At 59.2% G+C, this 26,372-nt stretch overlaps 1 protein-coding gene across 4 annotated transcripts in view; it reads right to left on the reverse strand.

The window, feature by feature from the left end:
* Positions 1-1,638: 1,638 nt before the first annotated feature.
* The window catches only part of UVSSA (UV stimulated scaffold protein A), a 29,511-nt gene continuing 4,777 nt past the window's right edge, over positions 1,639-26,372 (reverse strand). For 3 of the 4 annotated variants that reach the window (XM_068543599.1, XM_068543598.1, XM_068543600.1), the window contains exons 4-14: positions 26,054-26,174; positions 24,934-25,236; positions 24,035-24,147; positions 23,814-23,942; positions 15,682-15,793; positions 10,372-10,516; positions 9,835-9,960; positions 8,930-9,113; positions 8,389-8,500; positions 5,615-5,780; positions 1,641-4,573 (exon numbers count right to left, since the gene is read on the reverse strand). In XM_068543599.1, the coding sequence (XP_068399700.1) occupies positions 4,480-4,573; positions 5,615-5,780; positions 8,389-8,500; positions 8,930-9,113; positions 9,835-9,960; positions 10,372-10,516; positions 15,682-15,793; positions 23,814-23,942; positions 24,035-24,147; positions 24,934-25,236; positions 26,054-26,174 (1,605 nt within the window). In that variant the 3' untranslated portion in view covers positions 1,641-4,479. Of the gene's footprint in view, positions 4,574-5,614; positions 5,781-8,388; positions 8,501-8,929; positions 9,114-9,834; positions 9,961-10,371; positions 10,517-15,681; positions 15,794-23,813; positions 23,943-24,034; positions 24,148-24,933; positions 25,237-26,053; positions 26,175-26,372 lie in introns of all 4 variants that reach the window. The other variant, XM_068543601.1, reaches the window with a different exon arrangement.

Genomic DNA, 26,372 nt, shown 5'->3' on the forward strand with positions numbered 1-26,372 from the left:
AGAATACTCATCTTCTCAGCTGCACATAAAACACTCTCCAGGATAGATCATAAGTCTCAAATTTTAAAGAACTGAAATCACACAAAATGTGTTCTTTGGCTACACAGAATGACATGAGAAATCAAATAACAGAAGGAAATTTGGGAAATTCACAAGTATGTGGAAATTAAACAACAAACTCCTAAATAAACAATGGGTAAGGGGCTTCCCTGGTGGCGCAGTGGTTGAGAATCTGCCTGCTAATGCAGGGGACACGGGTTCGAGCCCTGGTCTGGGAGGATCCCACATGCCGCGGAGCAACTAGGCCCGTGAGCCACAACTACGGAGCCCATGCGTCTGGAGCCTGTGCTCCGCAACAAGAGAGGCCACGATAGTGAGAGGCCCTCGCACCGCGATGAAGAGTGGCCCCCGCTTGCCGCAACTAGAGGAAGCCATCGCACAGAAACGAAGACCCAACACAGCCAAAAAATAATAATAAATAAATAAATAATAATTAAAGGTGCTAATAATTAAAAAAAAAAACAATGGGTAAAATAAGAAATCACAAGAGAAGTTAGAAAATACTTTTGAGATAAATAAAGATGGATACACAACATACCAAAACGTATGGGATGAAGCTAAAGCAATCCTTAGATGAAAATTTACACCTGTAAACACCTACGTTACACAGAAGATAGATCTCAAATCAATAAGCTACACTTCCACTTAAGAAACTAGAAAAAGAATGAAAAATACTAAACACAAAGCAACCCAACGGAAATAATAAAGATTAGAGTGGAAATTAAGTAAAAAATGAAAAATAATAGAGAAAAACAACTTTGAATAGATCAGTAAAACTGATAACCCTTTAGCTAGACTAACCAAGAAAATTAATGAGAGAGAAGACTCAGATTTCTAAAATCAGGAATGATAGAAGAGACATTACTATCAACCTTACAGAAATAAAAATGACTATAAAGTAATGCTATGAACAACTGTATGTCAACAAACGATAACAAATAACCTAGATGAAATGGACAAATTCCTAGAAATATACAGACTACTGAAACTGACCATGTGGGATTTATCCCATGAACGCAAGTGTGGTTCAACATATGAAAAACACTTAATGTAACACACCATACGAAAAGAATAAAGGACCAAAACCACACGATCATTTCAATAGATGTAGAAAGTGTATTTGACAAAAATTCAACTCCCTTCACGACAAAAACACTCAACAAACTAAGAACATAAGGAAACTTCCTCAATCTGATACAAGGCCATCTACAAACCCAGCTACCATTACACTCAATGGTAAAAGACTGAAAGCTTTTCCTCTCAGATCAGGGACAAGACGAGGATGTCTGGTCTCTCCAATCCTATCTGGCACTGTACTGAGGCTCTAGCCAGAGCACCTAGGCAAGACAAAGAAATAAAAGGAATCCAAATTGCAAAGAAAGAAATACAACTTTCTCTTGCAGATGACATGATAGTGTGTATAGAAAATCCTAAGGAATCTACACACACACACAACTATTAGAACTAATAAGTGAGTTCAGCAAGGTTTCAGGATATAAGACCAACATAAAAAAAGTAGTTGTATTTCTATGCATTAGCAATGAACAATCCAAAAATGAAATTCAGAGAAGAGTTGCATTTACAATGACATCAAACAGAATAAAACATTTAAGAATAAATTTAACAAAATAAATGCAAAACTTGTATACTGAAAACTACAAAACACGGAGAAAATATAAAGAAAACCTAAATAAATGGAAAGCTAGTAAGTTCACTAATTAGAAAATTTAATATTAAAATGACATTACACTTGGCCCTTGAACATCTCAGGGTTTAGGGGAGCCTACCCTCCATGTAGTCAAAAATCCACGTGTAACTGTACCGTCAGCCCCTGCGTCTGTGGTTCTCCTCCAAGGAGTCAACCAGCCACGGCTCACGCGGCCCTGCAGTATCTACTGCTGAAAAAGTCCTTGTGTAAGTGGACCTGTGTAGTGTGTAGTTCAAACCTGTGCTTTTCAAAGGTCAGCTATACTTTCCAAAGTGATCTCTAGGGTCGACACAATCCCTAAAATCTCAGATGCCCCCACTTTTTTTTTTTTTGGTGGCACAAATTCATTCATTCATTCATTCATTCATTTTTGAGATTCCAATACCCTTTATTTTTAGCAACAGCGACAGACACGTGAGGTGGCTCAAAAATTTGTTTGGAAATGCAAAAGACCCCGAATGGCCAAAACAATGTTTAAAAAGAACAAAGTTGGAGGATTTCGAAACTTACCATAAAGCTACATTAATCAAGACATTGTAGCAGTAGCATAGGATATATAGGTGAAGGGAATAGAAGTGAGAGTCCAGAAATAAATTCACACATTTATTGTCAACTGATGACCAAGAAAAGTGCAGACAATTTAATGGAAGAAAGAATAATCTTTTCGACAAATGATGCTGAGACAACTGAATATCCACACGAATGAAGCACAGACAAAAATTAACTCAAAATGGGGCTCCCCTGGTGGCACAGTGGTTAAGAATCCACCTGCCAATGCAGGGGACACGGGTTCAAGCTCTGGTCCGGGAAGATCCCACGTGCCACGGAGCAACTAAGCCCGTGTGCCACAGCTACCGAGCCTGTGCTCTAGAGCCCGCGAGCCACAACTACCGAGCCTACGCTCTAGAGCCTGCGAGCCACAATTACTGAAGCCAGCACGCCTAGAGCCTGTGCTCCACAGCAAGAGAAGCCACCACAATGAGAAGCCCGCGCACCGCAACCAAGAGTAGCCCCTGCTCGCCGCAACTAGAGAAAGCCCATGTGCAGCAACAAAGACCCAACACAGCCAAAAATAAATAAATAAAAGATAAATAAATAAAATTAAAAAAGAAAAATTAACTCAAAATGGACCAAAGACCTAAAATGAACAGCTACATCTTAAAACTCTTAGAAGAAAACATAAGAGTATATATTCATGACCTTCGAGTAAGCAACAGCTGCTTGGACATGACACCAAAATCACAAGTGACAAAAGGAAAAACAGATATATTGGGTATCATCAAAATTCATAATTTTTGTGTTTCAAAGAATACGATCAAGAAAGTGAAAACACAGAATGGGAGAAAATATTTGCAAATCATATAAGGATCTAGTATCCAGAATATATAAAGAACTCTTACAACTCAAAACAACAATTCAATTTAAAATGGGCAAAGGATCTAGATGTTTCACCAAAGAAAATACACAAATGGCCAATAAGCACATGAAAAGATGTTCAATATCATTAGTCAAATCAAAACCACAATGATACACCACTCCATACCCACTAAGATGGCTAAAATTAAAAAGACTGATAAAAGCAAATGATGGCAAGAACATGGAGAAACGAGAACCCTAATACACTGCTGGTGGGGATAGAAAACGGTGCAGCTGCTTTGGAAAATGTTTTGGCAATTCAATCAGTAAAAGTTAAACAGAGTTACCACGTGACCCAGCCATTCCACCTGTAGGTATAAACCCAAAAGGAATGAAAATATATGCCCCCGCAAAAACCCGTACACAAATGGCCACAGCAACATCATCCACAATCACCCCGAAGTGCAGACAACCCAAATGCCCACAATGAACGGATAAACAAAGTGCAGTATGTTCCTACAGTGGTGAGTTATCCGCTCATAAAAAGGCATGAAGCACAGACAGAGGCCCCAGCAGGGAAGAACCCTGAACACGCTGTGCTAAGTGAAGGCAGCCGGACACAAAGGGCCACAGGCTGCTATGACTCCATTCTCAGGAAATGTCCAGCAAAGGCAAATCCAGATACAGGAGGCCAGAGGGGGCCGGGGCTGGGAGCAGGGTTTCTTTTAGGGTGATGAGAAGTTCTGGAACTAGACAGGGGTGGAGATTGTACAACACTGTGAGTGAGTGTAACATCACCGAACCGTACACTTCAAAGGCGTGAACATTACGGTACGTGAGTTACGTCTCAATAAAGTGGATTTTAGAAAAACAAAGAGTGAGGTAGTTCCCTGCATTCTGACGTGGAACCACCACCAACATGCCTGTGAGCTGGCAACGCCGAGAGCAAACAGCTGGCTCCCCTTCGTGTCAACGTGAAATGTGGGTTTTCCTCCGAGCAAGAGAAGGCTGGGGGGCAGGGCTGGAGGCTGCGCACTCGTCCTGGATGATGAGCGACCCTGAGTCACACCACAGAGGGCACAGGCTGTACAAGACACCCACCTGTGGACACGGCTGCCCGAGTTCACCCCAGGCTACTAGGCAGTCAGACCCGTAAGCGATGGCCGTGGTCCCCCGCAGGAGGGGAGAGTCCACACCTCTGGGGCGCTTTAAGCAGAAAGTGCACCATTTCTTCACGTTAAATACACACTATAATTGTGGCTGTTGTTACAGCCCAGACCCGGGTCTGCCTTCCCATCCTAGCTCATCAGCAGCAGAAGAGGAGCTGACGACCAGAGTGGACCCGGCCTGGCGCTCTAATGCAGCGCGTAGTTAAACTGGTTTGCAAACTTCTCATGCTTCTTCCGGTCCATCTGGTTCATGGCTGTGACCACCCTCTGCACAGCGGCCCTGCAGGGAAAGCACAGCGAGACGTGATCAGGGAGGCACCGGCCAGGGCTCCGGGCTGCTGACTGCAGCCTGGCTGGGCTCAGGCATGGGTCCTGGGCCGGCTGCCCGTCCGCTCCCTACGGACAGGCGACACAGCTCGGAAATAGCCAGAGCTTCCCCGTCCAGAGCCGGACACCGCGGTGAGTGACTCTGCCCCCGAACATGGCCTTGGCCGCGTCCTGGCACCTCTCCCGTCGCTCCCTGAGCCCTGAAGGCAGCTCCCAGGATCCCCAATCCTGCCAGCACCAGGGTGCACCCCAGAACGAGGGCGCAGCCTGCCCAGCAACCGGGCGGGAAGCAGCGTGTGGGCAGAGGTGGTCAAGACACGCTGGATCCACTCAGCCCAGCTTGCTTTCGCCCCACTGTGCACAGAGCCCGACGCCCGGCGAGGAACGCGCATCTCGCGGCCAGCCTGGCTGCCGTGACGAGGTAGCGCCTGTGCCTGGGAGGAAGCCGCTGGGGCCTGGCATCGAGGAGACCCGGACACGGGTACCACTCCAGGGGTCAGGCACAACCTCCCTCACAGATCACAGAGGCTCCGGCCACAGCTCCCGGCCCCTCGGAGGACGCCCCCGGCCCCCGCTCCTCCGGGCGCCAGCACCCACGGCACCATCAGCCCTGGCTGAGCCACGGGGAGCCAGCCTCATGCCCGGAGCCCGGGGGCCGAGCCCTCCCCTGGATGCAGACGCACACGGCAGGCCGGCGGCGAGGAGCCGTGGGGGCTCTGCAGGGGTGCTCAGGAAGCCGCCCTCCTGCTCACCCGACTCGGGCAGGGCCCTGGCGCCGCCTCCTCTGCCCGGGGTGGACGGCGCCCATGGGGCCTGGGCGCAGACACCCTCGCGCCTTCTAGGGCACCTGGCAGCGCCACGAGGAGCGCCTCTGGCCGCCAGAGCAGTGGGGTGGGGGGTGGGCGGTGGGGGCATGGGCTGGCGGCCTCTCCACTCTCGCCGCCAGCAACACCAGGCCTGGGGTGGAGGGCGGGACCCCGCGAGGAGCTCTTACTTGGCGAAGACCTTCTTGGCGATGCGTGCACGCGCTGTGTCCGCCTGCCGCTTGAGGTCGGTGAGGCCGGACCGCCGCCGCCTGCCCTTCCCACCGGGCCCGGACGAGCCGAGATCCACCCCAGTGGCTGCCTCCACGTCCCTCATGAGCTCAGGGTCCTGCCAGGCTGCAAACACACCCGACACTGCAGAAAACTCCCGGCGCCGACCTCACCTGAGCCCCGAGTCCTCCCTGACACTGGGGCAGGGAGGGCCACCGGCTGCCCGAGGAGTGGGCGCAAGGCCCCGTAGGCCAAGGTGGGTGCCTCCACTGACCCCTTAGGCAGGAAGGCAACCGAGGCTGGCGGCCAGGGGCAGTGCCACGCGCAGGCTGCTTCCGCCTCCAGGCTGACGGTGCCCCACCAGAACCCAGGCGTGGCCTCCGACCCATCTGCTGGCCGGAGGGCGTGCACAGCAGGGTGGCCACGGCCTCTTTACTGGTCCAAAGATAACTTGGCCCCAGGCCCCAGGCCCCAGCGACGAGGGTGTCGGTTCACGCAGGCGGCCCTGCTCCTCCCGCCACGGCCCAGGCCCTTCAGGTCAGAAGACGGTGCTCCGCAGGGAAACAAACGTCTCCCGGCCCCAAGGCCTGGTCTCACCAGACCCGGCTGCAACAGAGACAGGTCAGTGCGCCTGTTTGCCAAGACGGGAAGCGTTAACTGCCTAAATGGGGGGCTCCCAACGCGGCGGGCACAGGCATCGGAGTCAGAGGCCAGCGTCCCAACTCCACCCACCACTGCCCTGGCAGCGACTTCCGCCTCAGTCTCCTTCTGCTGGGGCGGGGGAGGTCCCTGACATTCAGGCCCCATCTAGCCCGCTGGCTCGGGAAGGCCGCCCTGGTCGGGAGTGTGACAGCACAGCCCCCCAGCGTGCCCAGACCTATGGACCCAGGCCCTGGCTGGCAGAAGGGGGCTGGACACCCCAAAGCCCGATGGCGCCCACCACGCAAACAAGAGCCCCTTGAGGGGCTGCGGCAGAGGGGCTGGGCGGCAAGCAGGGCACGTCCAGCAGCAGGGAGAAGCCACGCACCCAGACAGATAGCGAGGCCTCCCCAAGTTGATTTTTGAAGTGAAGGAATACGGGGCGGCACAATCCAGATACAGGAACGATTAATCCAAGATTAAGGAAAACTGTCCAAACAGTTTATCTCCCAGTAATGAGAAGGCGTCACAGTTTAGGAACCCGGTGAATGGAGCAATTGTTTAAACACAACGGAAAAACGCTGGCACCCAGTAGAGATGAAATGAGCATCTCAGTAAAATGAAGGAGCAATTTAAAAGCCTTTGAAAAAAATCAATAAGAGCCGGGCCGCGGGGCCGTCCTGCGTGCTGACGGGCCCTGGAGCTCCGCGCGCATTGTCACCGAGGTTAGCGCCAGGGAAAAGAAAATTGCCCGGCGTGTGAGGGAGGCGGGGATCGATACTGTAGTTAGTAAAGAGATGCTATTTCACATCTGACTGGCCAGCGCTGCCCCGCGGCCCCGGCCCGATACCTGTTGTTAACAAGTCACCGAGGGCTGCAGAACCTGATACTCTTCAGGGCTGACACAAAAATAGGCACTTAATTTGCTCCCGAGTGTGGGCCACCAAGCAAGGCCTCGCCCGCGGATTAATGGGTCAGGGCCCCTCCCCGCCGCCCTCCAGGGCTCCAGGCGCCAACCCTGCGTGTGAGGCCGAAATCTAACATCTGTCTCTCGTGACAAAGGGAAAAACCCTGCTAAAGAGGACACACGGCCCCGCTGAGACCCACACTAGCACCACCCCTACAGACACAGTCGCCTTCTGCCTCGGGGGGCTCTGCGCCGTGGGCCTGGCCTTTCTTTTAAGAAAAGGGGCCCGAGGCGGCACGGCCTCCAGACCCCAGCCCAGATCTGACAAACCACGGGACGTCGACACGGGTCAGGGCTGCCCCGGTGGGCCCCCCCACCCCCCCCCCGCAAAGCGTGCCCGGGTGCTGCCCTGCCAGGGATGTTGCTTCTGCGGGTCACCACCCTGCCCGCTGTTCAGGGGCCTCTGGGGGCCAAGCAGCCGCCACCCGCGGCTCACGCCAGAACACAGCACCGGCTCACACGCCAGGATGAGATGAGCTCCCTGACGGGCGGAGAACAGCGTCTCAGTGGCTTTGGCACGAAAGCCCCTCTGTTTGGCACGAAACAGCCTACAGGCTGGAAAACGGGGGCCCTGAGGAGGTCCCCAAGAGAGCACCCCAGGCTCAGAGGCTCAGCAAGGATGCTTGGGACCACCGGGCAGGACCCTCACCTTCTGCCCACACACGCGCACACACAGTCCACGTGCACGCAAATCGCACACCACACACGCCACAGCCCTCCTGCCCGGCCCCTCGTGCATGGCTCTGCAAGACAGCAGATGACGGAGGGGGGGCAGCTGGCGTCCTGGAGGCACCTCGGGGCTCAGCCAGTTAACTTTTCACGCCTCAGTTTTTCCATTTGCTTAAAAACAGGTTTAAGAACCCAGAACCCAAACAAACGATGACAAGCTGGTTTCTGGCCGTGGGTGTGTCCACATTGCCCGTCAGGAGCCGTGTGAAAATGTGGTCAGGCTGGCGCTCAGTGTCCTGCTAGCCCCGAGGACAGTGTGTCCCGGGCACGCTTGTGAGTTATGACTGAGCGGGAGGCAGCAGGCGACCACCCGTGGAAACCACGGGCCACCCTGTAGGCTGCCGGGGTCCAGGGTGTCCCCCACGCTGTGGATGCCCTTACCCCGTCCCCCGGACCTACCTCGGCGCCCCGCCGGCCTCTGCAGCCGCTGCTTCTGTTCGCGGGCCCTGTCCTCCGGATGGAGGGGCCGTCCCGTGTCATCTCTTGGGATGATCTTCCCATGGAAAGGGCACTGAGGCAAAGAACGGAGCAATTCTGAGGCGGGAGGGGGTCACTGGCCATCCCTACCTTCACGGCTCTCGGGGACGGCCAGCCCACACCACCCTCTGCCCACACACCCCTCAAAGGAGGGGCCCTCGGGCGCAGCCGTGACAGAGCCAGGCAGCGGAGGGAGATCTGGTGTCAGTCTGGCCAAAGCCCTGCCTGGCGCACAGGGCCGCCTCCGTGGACCCCCGGCCCAGCACAGAGCGCGCTCAGGGGACACATGTGGGCGGGGACGCAGGAACCAGGGCAGAGCAACCCAGCCCTGTGCCCATGTGTCAGACCACCCACCCGGGGGAAGGTCCTGGCACCAGCAGGCTGGAGCCCAGCGCCTCCCTCCGGCCCCATCCTGGCCTGGCCGAGGTGGCCACCCCACTGCCCAGCCCTCCACCCTCCTCACCTTCAGGCGGTCTTGGCGCTCGCAGAGCCGGCCGTCGGGCCGGGGGGCACGGCACCGGTGCTGCACGGGCTCGAATCGCCCCGCAAAGGTGATTTGGCGGCTCCGGAGAGACTCAGAGACAGCGGCGCTCTCTACTTCCGCGTCCACCTCGCGGGGCTTCCAGAAGCGGTGCTCAGAGTCGGACCTGCACACGGACCGGACGCTCAGCGCTGTCACGGGGTGGCCACCACAGCACCCGCAGCAAGGCCGGCCTGGGTGGCTGAGCAGGGGGCACCCCTGAGCCTGTGAGTCCATCCAGGACGAGCAGGGACGCTTAGCACGGCGGGGGCACCGCCAGCCACCCCACCCCGGCGGCCCGCCGCCCTAGCCTGGCCTGGACCCGGGGCAGGGGCTCCCTAACGGAGGTTAACAGAGAACAGATCCGCCCACCCCCCGCCCCGTGCCCACTCTGGAGAGAAAGCGTCCAGCGCAGCAACAGGGACGGCTTCCCGGATACTCTTTGCGGAGCCCCAGGCCCGGCCCGCGGAGATCCGAGTCAGAGGACCAGAGGGTGGTCGTGATGAGGGCCTGGGCGGAGAGCCTGGAGCAGTGGGCTGGGCCGGGCCGGACCCCAGTCCTAGGCAGACAAGCCTTCATGCCGTCTGTCATGACGCCCAACCATCAGGGCAGACAACAGGGGACATCCCCCCAGGGAGTAACAAGGAGGTTCAAAGAAGGTCCACGGGCCTCTGGGCAGGGCTGTATGACCCTGGGCACCGTGCCTACGAGAGCCCGAGAGCTGCGCTTGGTGGGACGCATGAGGGCCTGCATGGCAGAGCCGGGCTCTGCACCAGCTGTGTGTCCCCTGCGCCCAGGCCGGGGGCAGGCTGGGTGGCCCACAGGACCCGCGGGACGCCCGCACTCACTTGAGGATCTTCCCGGCCATCGGCTCCTCTCGGCCCCAGTAGCACAAGTCCACCCCGAAAGGCACGACAGGCGCCCGGGCCCGCTCTGCCGCCAGCTTCTCGGCCTCCTCTGGACCCAGCGGCACCCTGGAGACAGCAGAGGAGGATTCAGTGATGTGGTGCCGGAAGCCAGCCTCGGCCACCTGCCTCTCCACACCCCCCGGAGCTCCCGGTCACACACCTGGGCTGTGACCTTTGCCACCTCAGACCTGGAACCCAGGGCAGCCGCTGAAGCCCTACGAAAACGCTGGCCATCCCAAGACCACACGGGGAGCTGGCCTCAGATCTGCGGTCCTCACGCTGGGCCCAGGGGTGTCCTGACGCCTGCCCCCTTGAACCCCAGAACCTTGGCCCGCCCCCATGGCCTGGCCTACATACCAACGCTGAGGACCCCCAGCCCCTGCAGCCCCCGCCCCAGTACGGACGTTGGCAGGCGCTTGCCCGGCCAGGGGTGCACACGCGGGGCTGCCTGGGCAGGGGCGGGTGTCCGGGCATCACCTGGGGCTCGGGGGCAAGGCCGGGGGCAAGTGGCGCTGGAGCCAATGCAGCTGGGCGGCCGCAGAGGTGGGGTCACAGGCCTCCTCGCTGCTCCCTGTTCTCTTCCTCGCCTGCGAGACCAGTGTGGCCGGGTCTTTCTTCAGCCCTGCGACAGAGACGTATCTGCTCTTGGCCACCATCCCCAAGACCCCGGACAGACCCCTGGAGGGGGCCGTGTCCCCATCCCACGGTGACGGCACAGCACGTGTGAGGGCGCCGAACACACAGCACCTGCCCCACCAGCCAGATGAGGCCCCAATGCCAGCATCAGCACAGCACCTGCCCCACCAGCCAGATGAGGCCCCAATGCCAGCATCTCACCGGCAAGGCCACCAGGCCACCTCTGCAGGCCAGGGTCCGTGCCCAGGTCCCCAGGGCAGGGGGAAGGCAGCTTCTCTGACACTACTGGGCCCTACTGGTCCACCCGTGCTGATTCCCGGGCTGTCCCTGACCCCTGCCAGCCCCTCCCAGTTGGGCACCTGGGCCAGGGGCTGCCGAGGAGGCACGGGGCAGGGTGTGGGTTAGGACCTCAGAGGCACTCCATCCCAAGAGCAAGGGCAGTGCCTCCCTCCCCAAACTCTCCTCCAGACAGGGAACCGCTGCCAAGAAAGAGGTGAACAAGAAACAAAATATCTGGAAGGTGAGAAAGAAAGAGGAGCTGGAGACCCCCCCCAGGGCCCCACAGAGAGGGAGCCAGGAAGACGAAGATGGCGGGCAAGCAGAGGAGAGGACGACTCCAGGCCGGGCTGAAGGACAGGACGGCAGCTGCACACCCATGGGCAGCTCTCTCTGGTCAGAGACGTGAAGGGCATTCACACAGGCATCAACTTCCTCATTACTGGACCCCAGAAAGAGGAAAGATAACTGGAGTGGATGAAATAAAGAGCCCAACCTTCCTGGAATCAGAGGAAGACCGAGGGGCTCACTGAGTGTCAGTAAGGAGACAGAAGGAAGAACGTGCAAGTCACTTACAAGGATGTTCAGGAACGCGAGAGATGAACAGAAAGGTCTGAGAAGCTTTCCTTCGGAAGCCATAAGCATCCCACAGGCACCAGTGTCTTTAAAACAACAGTGAGTGTAAGGTCTGGGAAACAACAATCAAACTCGGAATTTTATACCCAGCTACGCTAGGTTTCAACATGCAGGTGAAGGACACAGCCTCACCTGGAGGTTCAGGAGGGTTTGCGGGATACGGGGAGTAAAGGCCAAGAAATGACTTGGTAAGATTCACTCCCGCCTCTCCCGAAACCCGAGTACCCACAACCATCAGAAGTAAGTTGGTACCTGGATGACCCAATGTGCCGGGCTGGGGGGCCTGAGCGAGCAGGAGCCAGCATGTCCCCCATCTTGTGCAGGATGTGGGCACAGGGACGTGCTGGGAGGTGCATGGCGAGGGGGAGCGTGAGTGCAACTCTCCCGAGCAAGCGTCACCATCAGAAGCAAAAATACTCATCGTTTCATTTATACTGGACGAACACTTTCAAAACCAGCAGAAAAAAAGTTTACCCAGCAAATAAAAGGTAGGGAAAAGAAAAAAACAAAACAGTAGCAAGAATAGCAAACCAAAGAGGAAGGCTGGCAAACAGATGTGCAGCAAACTGGCAACCCCAGCTGAGAACACAGTAGTAACTCAATGGATTCAAGTCAACGAAAAAACACGCTGATGAAATTAAAAACAATCAGCAATTTACCACTTTGGCAAGAACCACTTAAAACAAAAGGTTAACAGAGACTAAAAATAAAAGAAAATAAAAATGAAAAGACACTCGCTGTGCCAACGGGGACTAGAAGGAAGCTGAGCCGATGTCACCACAAGAAAAACTGGGCTCTACATCAAAAAGCTGCATAAGAAGAGTGTGTGAAGGTGTCACGGATGTGAATGGCTCTGCCTCATGAGCGCCCTGGGAGTTCCGGCCAGACCCTGGCCAGTGGGGGTGGACAAAGGGTCAGGGAGGTCGTGGCTTCTACGACAGACACCCTGGGCCCTCACGTCTAAGAAGTCCTTCCCAGGACACGTGGAAAACTGACAAGACAGCCAGGCAGGCAGCTCCAGGGGCCAAAGAGCCGCCACGGGAGCAGAGCAGCACCAACACCGACACAAAGCACTGCCCGTGACGCCATGAGCCTGGCCTTCCTGACGGCGCATCTCCATCCCTCCGTCCATGTGCACGGACTCGAGAACATCCCCCGCTTAGAGAGAGAAACCAGAAGGGAAATGACACAGCACTGAGAGCTGGACGCCAGGGGAAGTGCTTCCTGGGGGAGGAAGGGGAAGCGGGAGGGGGTGGGAGGGGAGAAAGGTGACAAGGACGGGTTGGGAAGGCTGGCTCCGGCCGCCATCAGCTCCGGGCTCTCCGCGGCAGGGCGGGCAGACCTCGCGGCCAAGTCCTCCCGGTGTCTGCACGTGGCCTGCCCGCGTGCACGGCCAGCGTGCTGTCTGGTGCTTCTGCAGATGACGGCAGGGGTGTCGCTGCGACAGAGGCCTCGTCCTGCCCACAAATCCGAAACCGTTTACCCCAGGCCCTTCACCAAAACGCCTGCCCTGCCTGCTCCAGACGCCCTCCAAGTTTGCGCATGGCCCTGAGAGTACGGGGTCCACCCCTGCTTCTCAGGTGCCCGTGGCTGAGAGTGGAGGACATGGCGCAGGGCACTTGACGTGGCAGGGTCCACCTTGGTCAGCCGGCAGCACCCTGAGCTCTGAGGCCTGGGTGCTCTCGGAGGCCGGCAGGGAGCCGGCCTGGTCACAAAGCCTTCCAGACGCCCCCACGCAGCATGCCGACAATGCAGCGGTCCCAGCTGGCGCAGACCCCGACACGGGCGCGCGCACACACGGGGAGGCGGGACTGGCAAGTGGCCGCTGTGGTGGCTCACGTAGGTGGCTACAATCGCAACCCAAAGATCGATACGAGAATTCCTAAGAGTTACAAACTGAAATATATTTTTCATTGATTTGTTGTTTTAAACCATTAAAAAGATGGGTGAGCACGTTGAAGCAGGGTAAACACTCAGAGCACTAAAAAAACACTACCGTTCTCACACTGCTATAGAAATTCAATCTCCCTAACACACTTGCAAGGTAAAAGTCCGAAAAGCAGACGTGTCCCCCGGCCCCGGGTGCTGTACTTTCGGGGAGAACACTGAGTCTGGGGAGACCAGAGGTCGCAGGTCACGGCGAACCCCGCCAGCCCCACCCACCCGCGTGGGGCGTCTGCCTCAAACACAGATCTCAGCGCAAATCTGCTCTCTCGGCGGCTCTGAGGAAGAGTCATGAGAATGCCCAAAGCCCCTGGGCTGGTTTAAACTGACCAAGTGGCACCTCCGTGCCTGCAGCGCTAAAGCAGATGGGGCGGGCGGGATCGATGGCAGGAAATGGAGGGGCGGGGGCTCCGCGTGGAGTTCGGCTGCGAGCCTGACACTATTGATTTTACCTAGTTCAGCTGGCCTTGTAATTAAAATGTAAATTTGAGAAAGAGATTACGTCCTGACAGAAATGGTAGGATTAACGGGAAGATAAAAGCCCCTCAGTGAAAATTCAGAGAAAGAAATGAGAAAGAAAACGGGCACCCGTCTCCTCAGCTGTGGATTTAGACCGAATCTACTGCAGAGTCGCCTGAGTTTAATTGAAAAACCAGTGACGGACTATCAACTACAGTTATGAACTGGCGCGCCCAGCACTTCCTGCAGTGGCCCCGCGGCCCCGAGCTCTGCGCTCCAGACCAGGCCCCAGACCCCTCCAGGGAACGGGGGGACGGCACCCAGCCCCCCACTGCCGCAGGACAGACCCGGAGCGCAGCAGGTCCTGTCGTGCGAGGGCTCCCAGGCTGCCCGGCCCACGAACAACCAGGGGATGGCTCAGCTCCGCTCTGTCACACCTGGGGCCCCGCTGGGAAGACAAGCGGCGGGTCGGCGACAGCTGGAGGTGGTCACCCACAGTGGTGCCTGGCGACCTGGGAGCCTCCCGGCGGGGCTGCAGCTCCCTCGAGGCGGGGCGGCCAGGGGAGACCTGGGAGGGCAGTCATGGCACCCTAGGGCCTCCAGCACCCCTAGCAGCCTCACGGGTGTGGGACGAGGCCTCGCGGGGGGCAGGCCAGGCACCTGGAGGACGAGGCAGAACAGAGGGCACGGGGAGTGGCCCCGTGGTCAGAGGAGCCCCACTGCTGGGACGGCGTGGTGGGCGCAGCCGGGACCGAGGGCGGGGCAGGGGCCGGGAGGGCAGGAGGCGGGTCACGTGGCGCAGACGGCAGGACCCAAACACTGGAGGGCCGTGAAGCTGGTGTGGTAACTTGGTGTGACACGCCTAACGGGTCATGTCCTCACACTCCAACTGCCTGAGCGTCTAAACTAACAAATTCACATCTCATCTCACACACTCCGATTCAAATCAACTTGTCCACTTCGCCACAAACCCACACGCGATCTTGGTTTTATTAGCTTCCTCTGGACAAGAGATGCCTCCTGTGCAGTCAAGGCTTTTGGAGATTTTTTGGAAAAGAAAAGAATGCTACACGGGAAAGACAGGTCACGGGTTGCACGCCTTCTCAAGGTGTGTCATCGCTCCTGGGCCAGACGTCAGGCTGCGACTCCATCAGCGGGAAGGAGGACACCGCCTGACCTGTGACTCCCCTGAGAAACGGAGACTGGGCAGCAGGGGAGCCCAGAGAACGTGGGGTGGTTGCCCCCCACCCACCGAGGCAGTGGCCTCCCCCCAACTCCCTCCCAGCCCAAAGGGCCCTACCGCCGCGGGAACCACATCGCGTGCCCCCAACACCCTCCCCTGAGCCCAGGAGGCGCTCTCTGCTCTGAGGGTGCCCTTCCAACCCTGGACTCGCTCCCAACGGCTGAGACTTCTGTGACCCCAAGCAGGGCTGCCCCTCACCGTGGTGGGGCCTGAAGCTGCAGGGCGGGGGCTCAGCGTGGGCCTGTGGGCTGGGCCGGGGGCCTCCGTGTGTGGACAGCCTGGCTGCACCCAGAGGAAGTGGCAGCAGGGCCTGCCCACCAAGGGGACAGCGGGAACCCGGGGCGGGCCTCAGGGCGGGGCCCAGGCCAGTGAGCGCCCCGATCAGGAAATGAGAATCACATGGTTTTCAATGAAAGCGGCTCCGCAGGGTCGACGGGCGGGGACGCAGTGAACCTCAGGGCCAGGCGGCACAGACTCGGGGTGCCTGCCACGGCCAGCTCCCTGCTTGGCGGGCCCCAGGCCGGACGTGAGGTCTGCCCCGAAGGGCAGCGTCCTGCGCGGGACCTCCGCCCGGCCCCAACCCGGCCACTCACCACACTCAGGCTGCAGGTGCTCAGAGATGCAGGCCTCATAGCCCTCCTTCTCCGGGACCTCCACAAAGTCCTCGTCGTCCTCGTCCTCGTCCCTGGCCCCCGGGGCTGCCGCCTGTGGACACACCCCCAGACCTGTGAGTGGACACCGCAGGAGGAGACCCGGACGACCCCAGTCCTGCTTCTGGGGACGTTCTCCAGGTTGGGGTTTAGTGTCGACCGTGACGGCCGTGTTTGAGGTCCGCTCCCGTCCCTGAACCACACAAGCCGCACGCGCTCCTCCACCGGCCGGCCCTCTGAGATGCACGGACGGGCACTGCTTCGGCCCACAGAGCCCCCACGAGTGGCAGGTCTCACCCACACAGGCAGGGCCTGGATGACGGCCCTGATCCAGCTCCAGCCAGGCCAAAGCACCTCGTCCTGCCCCGGGCTGGCTCCCCACCTGGGCATCCAGTGGTGCCGGTGTGACCACAGCACTTCTGGAATACTCTACCCTCAAAACGGCTTGTTAAAAAACCACCGAAGAGGAAGCTTCCTCTGGACAAGGCCAACCTCCCCGGCTGCTCTGCGAGGCAGGGTCACTGTGCTGTGCCTGGAGCCCCCCCACCCCTCAAGCCCAGGGACCCAAGAACCACCCAGGGCGTTCTGTTCAAGATCCGTCCCCTCCGCCTCTGCCCCCACCCCCTCCTGGGTAGTGCCCAGCTGGGTAGGAGCGGCAGGGACCCTGAGCACGGAGGGCTCACCTCGTGGGGACCAGAGGGCCCTCCAAAAAGCAGGATGACCGACGGCCTCGCACACGTGCCAATGTGCTGGGGCCACGTGCAGCATGAATGAGGTGTCGGCAGCCCATGCTGCTCAGACCCGGAGGCACAGCCCCCCCGAGGCCAGAGTAGCCTCCTGCTCCCCTTCTCCCTCACCCATCCTCAACGACCCCCCGCACTCCAGGACAGGGCGTGGGGCCTGTCCTTCCTGAGAGGGTCACGGCAGGAAGGCGCCCAGAAGCCCAGCCCCGCTGCCAGCGCCATCCTGAAACACTCGGGGGCGTTGCCTGCCTCCAGCCTCTCGGGCCCACCCGAAGGAAACATCCAGAGAGGCAGCCCGCTGTCGGGGTGATAGCAACCAATGGTTGTATCCATCAGACTTGCCCCCCCCCCTCCAGAGCCCATCTCGACAGCAACGCCTCAGGGGCACACAGGCACGCCGGAAGAAGGACGGAGGGCCCGGCCCGCCGACCCCCAGGGCAGGAGGCCAGCCGGGGCGCAGCTGCCCTTGGTACTGCCAGGACCGGGACGCCCCACGCCCTGCGGACCCGGAATCCACGGAGGAGCTGCCCGCGAGGCCTAATCAGATGCAAATGCACTGAGCTTGGGCACAACCCGCAGCGTGCGTCTGGGAAGCACGGAGACATTAATCATTGGAAACTGTAATTTTTGTTATCGGTCTAACACTGATCAAAAGGGAAGCCTGTCTCCGCCGCTGACCTGTGAAACGTCCCAATTATACTCTTTGGAAATGACAGGGGCACTTAACTCCGGAGCTGAGCAAATGACGACGATCAATCACGTTTGAATAACAATGAGCTGCGGACCTGAAAATTATTTTTGTATAGAACCTACCCAGGAATTTATGAAAGGTGGAAAGCAGCCCAAGGTTTTAGGGCATCACGGTCCCGGCTAGTGCAGTGCATATCAAACACTAAACAGAATTTATGTGTTTTAATTTTCTAAAAGGTAGATGTGGACCGGGTGCTACAATGCATAACACATAGTGCCAGACTTTAAATATGGGGCTCATTTTCAAAAAATATTATGCTTATTGCCCACACCCTTGAATTTCACCTGGGACTTTTATTAAATTTTCCTTTCCTAAAAAATATTTAGCTGCTTAGCTAACTATTAGGAATTATACCTTCTTTCTCCCCAACTAAAGTTGTTTATCCCCGTGATTAAACATGAAGCCCTGGCTCCCTCTGTTCTTAAATTCTCACTGATGAGGCCAGGAGGCCGTATGGCACCCAGGAAGACCGTCTGGCCCTCAAGAGCTGCCTCCTTAGGGCCCCCGGCCAGGTCCTCGGGCACAGCTTTGCCATGAGCGGCCCCGGGGCCCTCGTACGAGAGCTACCTTGGCCATCGCTGCCACGCTCGCGTCCGAAACCCCTCAGCAGCTGGGGTGACCCTCAAACCACAGCCCTGCAGAAGGAAGCAAGGGCTTCGCTGCTGACACTGAACTCAAGCTTGAATGAACCCATTCTCGAGTTCTAGTTCACACGGGCTGGGCTGGGCTCTGATGTCCTGGGCACACAGCGGGACCTTCTGCGTCCAGCTCTGGGCACACTACCCACACGGGAGAACAGCAGTGAAGATGTCCCGAGGCACAATCCCTGCGGACGGAACACGTGGGGCCAAGGGCCTGTTCAGAGGAAGCAAACCCCCTGCCCTCAGGCTGGACAGTCCTCTCCAGGCCTCCGAAAAGCACATGGCTGGGGACACCGAGGCCCAAGAGAAAGCATCCACCTGTGCTCAAGGGGCCAGCCCAGGGGTCCCAGGCAGTCGCGGTGGCAACCTCCCCTCAAGGTTAAAGGTCACAGATCAGGTCAGACGCCACACTGGGTGCGGGTAGAGGCACTACGGGCAGAGCAGGGGTGAGGAGAGGCCCAAGGATCCTAGGAGGAGGTCACACCCTAGGGAAGAATCGGTTGAGGGTGGGTGGCCTTCAAAACGGGGCCAGACTCGCCAGTGGTTCTCAAGAGCCGTTCTCTGGGAGCTGAGCTTCCCAATCAGGAAGAAAGACCACCAGACATGCTTGAGAAAGCAGCCCGCCCTTGTCTGGGGGCCAGGAGGCCATGCCAGGCCGCCCCCGGGGGTGCGCCCACCCTCCCTAACAGGTCAAGTCCCAGGGCCTTGGAGGCCCGGGCAGGCGGTCCGAGCCCTGCGGTCAACAGTCTGGGTGAGGGCTAGGCCCCAAACTGAACCCTCCCAAGGCCGCAGGGAGGTGTGGAGGATGCCCTGGGCTTTCCTCTGGTTTCACACAAATTGATTCTCGCCCACAGTTAAAAGGATTTAGAAAAATGAGGCTCCGCGATCATAATTAAACAAGCAATAAAAACAGCTAAGATATACAACGTAATCCGTTTACAGAAGTAGGGCAGCGGGTTGCTAATTACTTGAGAAGGATGGGAAGAGCCACCTCCCAGGTCTGCCCGCCCAAGGCATGCCCGAGATACAGCTGGACCATTAAATAAATTTTGTGCGATCTAATTAACTCGGGGCACCATCTCCATTACTTTTCACCCAAGAAATCACTTTTGTTCAGTTTCATATGTGTGTGTTTCCCTTTTTTTAAAAAAAAAAATGATGTAAGGCCTCGTCAGACAAGTGAGCTCCAAGCTGCATTTGTCTCTGCGGCTTGATGGCAACGCATTTAAAACCCCATTCTATCTTATAAACTAAAAATTAAACGTGCTCAGCTGTGATGGTCGTCATCACATCTGCTATTTATATGCTAATGCCCTCCCTGGACGCGGTGCAAATTGCCCAGCCAGGCCAATATCTTACGCGCATCTCCACTGCCGGGACGCAGCTCAGAGGGCAGAGGACACGTGGTGACCACCACGGGCCCGCGAACAGGAGGCGGACGGGGCGTGGAGCGTGTGCTCACCTCCTGCACGGGGGCCTGAGGGCCACCAGTCAGACCGACTGTCCCCTCCTCACCCCCTCCCACGCGGCCGAGCCCTGGGAGCTGCTCTGGCACCTCGGCCAGCCTGCCGGGGGTGCGCAAGGAGGCCACCAAACGCCTGGACATCCACCTCCAAGCCGAGGCCAGGTGGCCTGAGCCTGTTCCGCGTGCAGATGGGCAGCGCCCTCCTCCCGGGAGCCCCGACGCAGCCCTGACGCTCACTCTCCTCCCTCAGTGCGACCTCCTAGCAGGAGCGAGGCGCTGGCTACGCCGCCTCGGCCTTGGCGAGAAGACCCATGCGGCTCCCCCTAGACTCAGTCTTCCCATCTGTCAGAGGACGGTGAAAATGGAATCGACCTCATAGGGCTGATTTTGGAATTAACGGGACCACCCGTGAAAAGTGTTTGGAAGAGAGCGGCCACCCTGGAGGGCGCTGGGGAGGATGGGCTGCAGGGCAGGGAGGGCCCAAGGGCTGTGGGGGGAGACGGCTGACCCCCGCCCCCCCAGCAGCTAACACGCTCCCGGTCCTCGCGAGAACGTGTGCAGCCCCCTCCCCCGGCTCCAGCCCTCACGCAGCAGCCTTCAGCGCAGTGGTGATGGAGAGAGCGAGTCACCAGGAAGGTTGTTTACTGGCCCTGCCGAACACAAGGTCCTGACCGCCCTGACTGCCGGCTGATTTAGTTCCCCTGTTTCCCTGGGGCGCCGACGCGGTCAACATTTCACTCCCCTTGTTCCCTGCTCCTTCCTTTTCACCTACAGGAAGCCAGCACACAGCTCCGGCAGCAGAGAAACGCCTCCAGCGCACAGCACAGCCGTGACAGCAGCCTGGCCTTGGCCCGCACACCCGCCTGGGCGAACAACGGGAAGAAAACCTCACCCAGAGTTAAGAGAGCGATCTCCACTTCTGCGATGAGACGGGGTGTTTCTGAGTTAAAACCCTATGGCTGCCACCTCAGACCACCAACAGGTGAGAACGACAGCATCCGCGCGGGCATTCCAGCCGTGGAAGCGAGGAACCCGACAACTGAGAAGGCACCCACAGTCCACAGCTTAAACAGACTGATGCCTGGAATTATTTTTTTCTGACTTACTGGTTGGAGGAAGATTAATATTTTGTTAATTACACAATACAAAGTTAAGTGGCGATCGTAGCTACATAGTTAAACAGCAGGCAATTTAAGAGTTTTCAAAGGATTTTTATCAGTTTAACGGATGTAGCAGCCATGGACTATGAGACCTCTCCTCTAGCAGCAGGACTGGAAACTAAATCTACCAAACGACGCTCCTTATCGATCTACTTGAGATTTATCCCCGGCCCGCTTCCACAAGGAACCGGGACAGACGCTCTATAAAACAAACGGTTAAACGTATTTAAGCTGGCTTAAGTATTCTTTAAAGACAGAACGTCTACATCAAAAGGAAAACAATACGGCAACACACAGACTGAAACAGGAAATCTGAAAAAAAGGCCCTTGGCCTGGCTGCAGTCAGGCTGCCCAGGAGAAGCCCCTGCACGACCCACACTTGCCACGGTCGGAGCCATCGTCTAAAGCTTCAGCACGACCTTCACATCAGCTTCGGTCTCTTCCACGTTTGTTAAAATTTTCAAATATTTAACCACACGCTCCCAGCTCGGCTCACGCTAAGTGGGGAAACACCAGGCAAAGGATTTAAGCCCCGGACATTTTACGTGAAAACGAGCGAGCAAGAAACACCGGTCCGTAACCCTAACCACCACTGGGCCGCCTGGAGCGGGCGCAGATGTGCAGAGACCGCAGCCGCGTCTATTCTGGGAAGCAGGCTGCCCGAGCGAGCGGGGCGCTGCCACTCAGCGGCCAAGCCCCAATCACTCCATCAACAGGCCCGCCGCCGCTGCTAGTGAACCAGCGAGCACACTCTCCAAGGACTCAGGGCCTTTGGAATCAACTCCTGGAGGAGCCTGACCGGGCAGCGCCACTCCCACACCCGACCACGCGCCCACCCCGACAGACCCCGGCCACCCCAGCTCGTGCCCTCAGCCGCCGCCCTGCACGGAGTGCACTCTGACCTGACCGTGTCGTCACGTGCCTCCCGGGCTTTGGGGCTGCCCGGCCACAATCAAGGATGCGTTGATGCTCAAGCTGGAACCAGACCCAGTGGGCCGCTCAGGGCTCGCTCCCAGCAGCTGGCCTCCCCTAGTGGCCCTCAAGGGAGCCGTGTCAAGACATCCGGAAGGGGGCTTCCCTGGTGGCGCAGTGGTTGAGAATCTGCCTGCTAATGCAGGGGACACGGGTTCGAGCCCTGGTCTGGGAAGATCCCACATGCCACGGAGCAGCTGGGTCCGTGAGCCACAACTGCTGAGCCTGCGCGTCTGGAGCCTGTGCTCCGCAACAAGAGAGGCCGTGATAGTGAGAGGCCCGCGCACCGCGATGAAGAGTGGCCCCCACTTGCCACAACTAGAGAAAGCCCTCGCACAGAAACGAAGACCCAACACAGCCAAAAATAAATTAATTAATTAATTTTAAAAAAATAAAATTAAATTAAATTAAAAAAAAAAAAAAAGACATCCGGAAGGTTCTGCTACCAGTTCTGGGCTCCGAGTCTTGCCGGCCTGGGCAGTGCAGGCTGGCCCCAGACCCATAGGGACCAGACTGTGCTGCCCGCTCTCTCCTTGAGGCTCTCCCCCAAAGCCCGGGCTGCTCCAGGACGCCTGCTGCTCGGAAAAGGGGGGAGCTGCCCCAGCCCCGCCAGACACAGCGAGGGAAAGGCGGCCTACGAGCAAGACAGGCCGGTCTCAGGTGCCCGTGAAGGGGGCACACGGTGCCAACCCCTGATCCCCACACCCCTCACTGCTCTCGGCCCGGCCTTCCACCCTGACACCACGCCGCGAGTCCGCTGAGGCTCAGAAACACGCCCCCCCCCCGCCCCCCACCTGAGAGGATGCATGGACCAGACCAATTCCTCCCCCGGGCCCAGAAAGCACCCTTTCTCACTGTGAAACAAGTATCTCGATCAAAATTCACAGAACTTATTTCCTGTTCAGTTATGCACCGAGCAAAGCCCTACCGGCCACGGAAGCAGGGCCAGGCCCCCAGCTGACGACCAGGCCTCGTGCCCGCGTGTCTCGGGAGAAGGTCAAGATCGCCCTCTGCCGGTCCCCGGGGGCTGCACACCCGCAAAGAGGAGGGCAGAGAACGGCCCTTGGCTCGGAAACCCTCAGAAACTCTCGCAGGGCCCATCCCCGCGGGCCCCTGGGGGCAAGGACGAGGCACCAAGGCCCAGGGTGCTGGCCACTCTCCCCTCTAAGTCTGAGGAGCTTCAAACTTGACCTTCTCCTCAGCAAAGAACAGCGCTCTCCCAACCCCAGGGCTTCCTCAGGAAACGGGAGAGGGAGCCGGGGGAGGGACCTGCCCCTGCCCCCGCCCTCCTCCCCCTTCAGGTGCCACAGCTCAACCCTGTGGGGTTTGGGCTCTGGGTGTCCCTAGGGCACAGTGCACTCTGCTGCCTGTTTTCTCGTTGATTCCAACCAGAGGCTTCTCGGCTCTGATCGCTGACAACGTCCAGCTGTGGCTGTCACCTCCCCCCACACACACCCTCCAGCTGTAGCGGCTCCCCACCCTCCCACGGTCCCCTGGGACACCCTCGGAGGACCCAGCTCTCTCGGTCCCTTTCAGGCAAGAAGGTCCAGCTCCTGGTGCAAGCCCACGGGAGGGGGCCTGGACGCCACCACCTCTGAGGCTTGGGGTCACCGCACGGGGGCCTGGCATCCGGGAGCAGGTGGCTTTACCCCTGCCCAGTCCCCAGGGCCCCTGGACCAGGGCCACACGCCTGCCCCCGCCCCACAAGCCTTGCTGCAGACACAGCCATCAAAGATCAGCTCCCCGCTCCCGAACGATGTGGCACCTGGGAGGCGGCGCCGTATGCCCAGCAGATGGCGGGCCTTGAGCACCCTCCCAAAACCGGGCACCAGTCCCCACGTCCACCCCACTTGGCCGCCCTAGGCTGAGACACTGCTCTGCGTGTAAGAAACATCCTGGTTTTCCGTGTCCTGCAGCCACCCTCGGCCCCAGCGCACAGACAGGAGAAACGCCTGAGGCTGGAAGTTGCTACCGAGTTCACGGGAAGGGGCCTACTAGGTGCTCGGGCCAGGCGGCAGCCTAGCTCAGCGAGGCCGCCTCCCGCACGTCCTTGCCTGGGCCCTGGGAGCCCTCTCCCCAACTAGAGCCTTCCGCCCGCCGCCCAGCCCACCTCCCTCGCCCTTCTGCCAAGACCCGGTCCCAGTCCCTCCACGTGTGGTGGGGGCCTGGCTGTGGCCTCTGGTGCTCAGTCCAGGGCTCCCACTCGGGGAAGTCGGTTCCCAGGGAGGAAGAGGAGGAACAACGCTGGGGCCCCAGGGATGCCTGCTTGCTTAGGAGGCCAAGCTGCAATCAGAGGAAGGTCCCCTGGCTGTCCTCACGGGCAGACAGGCCGGCAGCACTCACCTCTCTCCTGCAGCCCTCCTCGGGCATGACATCCAGCTCCCGAGATCGCCTCAGGGCAGCTTCCAGCTCGGCCTTCAGGTCGATGGCACGCTCCAAGTGCCCGCCATGTGTCCCTGCGCGGGTGAACAGCTGCGAGGACGGGGAATCACTCAGCAGGCCGGGCACCCTCCCTCCCTCCCCCGGGGTCGCCCTGGCACCCTCTGCCCACACGCCTGGCCCACCTGGACCCAGGAGCACACGGCTGGCAGGAACCTGTTCTGGATGAGCCTGAGCGTGTCCTGGGCCACGTGGATGACGACCAGGTTGTCCTCATCCTCGTGCACCTTCAGGCTGTCTGCAGCAAGCACACGGGTCATCAGAGGGACCACCGTCCGGGCAGGTCACCGGGCACCCCTGACGGGCCACCCGCACTGCCACCCACCCTGCTCCAGCCACGCATCACCCGGGACTCCAAACCTGACTCCCTAAGGAGACTCACTGCCTTGTGATCTCGACCACGATGGATTTAGCCTGACTCCAAGGCCTCCCTCCACGCCAGGCAGTCGGGAGACCCCTCCCCGCACTACTCTCGGGGTGGAGGCCGCACCCACCCCTGGGGCCCAGGGTCCTCCCTCTGAGCTCTGCCACGCCCGCAAGCCTCGGCCGGGCACCCCAACCTCCAGCACGCCCTGCCTCCATGGCCCCGGCCAGAGGACGTCGGTTCCTTGGGCCTTGCAGGGCTCTTCCTGCAGCCCGGCTGTCCTCCAGCCCCACCCGAGGGGCCCGGGCCACATGGGGTCGGACGGGGGGGTCAGTGCCCCTGCCCCACCAGTGGCTGGAAAGCAGGAGCCACGTGGGGCCCGCCTGTCACCACCTGTGTCGTCACAAACGTGGTGACAAGCTGTTTCTCAATGACTTCTTTCTCCCAGCCACCGTCTGACCCCTCCCCAGGGGCGCCCCATCACTGGCACGTCAGGCCCACCCTCGCTGCCGGGCCTGTGTGTCGCAATGAGGGCCGCGGGGCGGGGGCCACAGGACCCACGAGCCTGAGTCACCCCTGACCCCACAGCTCGAGAAGCCCAAGCTCTGGGAAGCGCCCGGGGCCGTGGCCAAGGCGGCCGGGCGTGGGCGCAGCGCGTACCTGAGGAGAGCTCCACCTCGAGCGTGTACTCGCGGGAGCCCAGCCCGTGGTGCCGCACAAACCCTTCCGGGTCGCTGTCCTCGTCCTTGTCCTCCGAGGGCGGCCCCTCCGCACCCGCGGCTCCCGGGCGGCGGGCGCAGATGGCCAGGGTCTTGCTGCAGCAGGGCTGCTCCTCGTCCCTGCCACCCTCCTCGGCCATGGCGGGCAAGGCAGCCCCCGGGGTCGGGTCAAGGTCAAAGGGCACCAGCAGTCGGAAGCAGCTCTCCAGCTCCATGAGGCAGCTCCGGATCTCCCTGGACATTTCTGGGAGGACGAGACGGGGCTCACTGAGTCCCATCAGGACTTGGCCGTCGAGGGTGGGGATGCAACCAGCTGCCAGCCCCGCCCCCCACTTCCTCCACAGGGGCAGGCAGGCGCCCTGCTCCAGAGACCACCCGGCCGGTGGCAAGGCCATCCTTCAGGACGTCCTGGGTACCACCCTCAGTCCTGACTCATGCTGCGACAGCGCCCGGCAGCGTCTACGGACACCCAGCAAGAGCCTCCGTTGGCAGTACTTCTGGAAGACAGCAGCCAGCTGAGGGGGCACACCGCCACCGTCCCGCTCTGGCCGCCCCCCACCCTCCCGGCATCTCTCCCGGGCCGACCACCTCTCCCTGCTCTGCGGCTGTCCTGAGGCCAGGCATCTTCCCCAGGTGCTCCTACCCTGGCTGCCCTTCATGGGAAGGGCTGGCCAATGGTGGGGATCTGGGGAGGAGGCCGGCAAGACCACAGCTGGGGGGTGGAGGAGCACCAGACGGAAGGGGTGCGCAGACCACTGCGGGGTGCACGTCTCCAGCACAGCTGCCGGAGCCAAGGGGGAGGCGTGGATGGCCTGCAGGGTGCCTCCTGCTGCCCGGCCTCCAGAGGGGAGGGCTGGGGTCTGTGGCTAAGTGCCTCCTCCAGCCCTCAACCTGAACCAGCCCCACCCAGCCAGCCTGCCCACTTGCCTCCCCCACCCCCCCGCCCCCCATCAGGGACCAGACCCCGGGACGGGAGAACGGAGAGCTGGGCGGAGACCCGAGCTCTGCCTGGGAAGGCGCAGCAGGTGGGCGCGGGGGCACCCCCGGTCCCCACAGCTCACCTTCCATCTCCCGCACGGCCTGCTCAGACCTCTCCTTGTAGATTCTGTCCAAGCGCTTCTGTTTCTCCTCTGCTCGCTTTCTCTCCGCCAGAGTCCTAGCGTCCACATCTTGGAAATCTACCTGAGAAATTGAGGTAAAGATCAGATCTGACCATCATGAACCCAAGTAAAACAAGAATCAAAAATGGGTCTAAGGGGGGCTTCCCTGGTGGTGCAGTGGTTGGGAATCTGCCTGCCAGTGCAGGGGCCACAGGTTCGAGCCCTGGTCTGGGAAGATCCCACGTGCCACGGAGCGGCTAGGCCCGTGCGCCACAATTAC

Source organism: Eschrichtius robustus, chromosome 4, assembly GCF_028021215.1.
Source record: "Eschrichtius robustus isolate mEscRob2 chromosome 4, mEscRob2.pri, whole genome shotgun sequence".
NCBI classification, from domain to species: Eukaryota; Metazoa; Chordata; class Mammalia; order Artiodactyla; family Eschrichtiidae; genus Eschrichtius; species Eschrichtius robustus.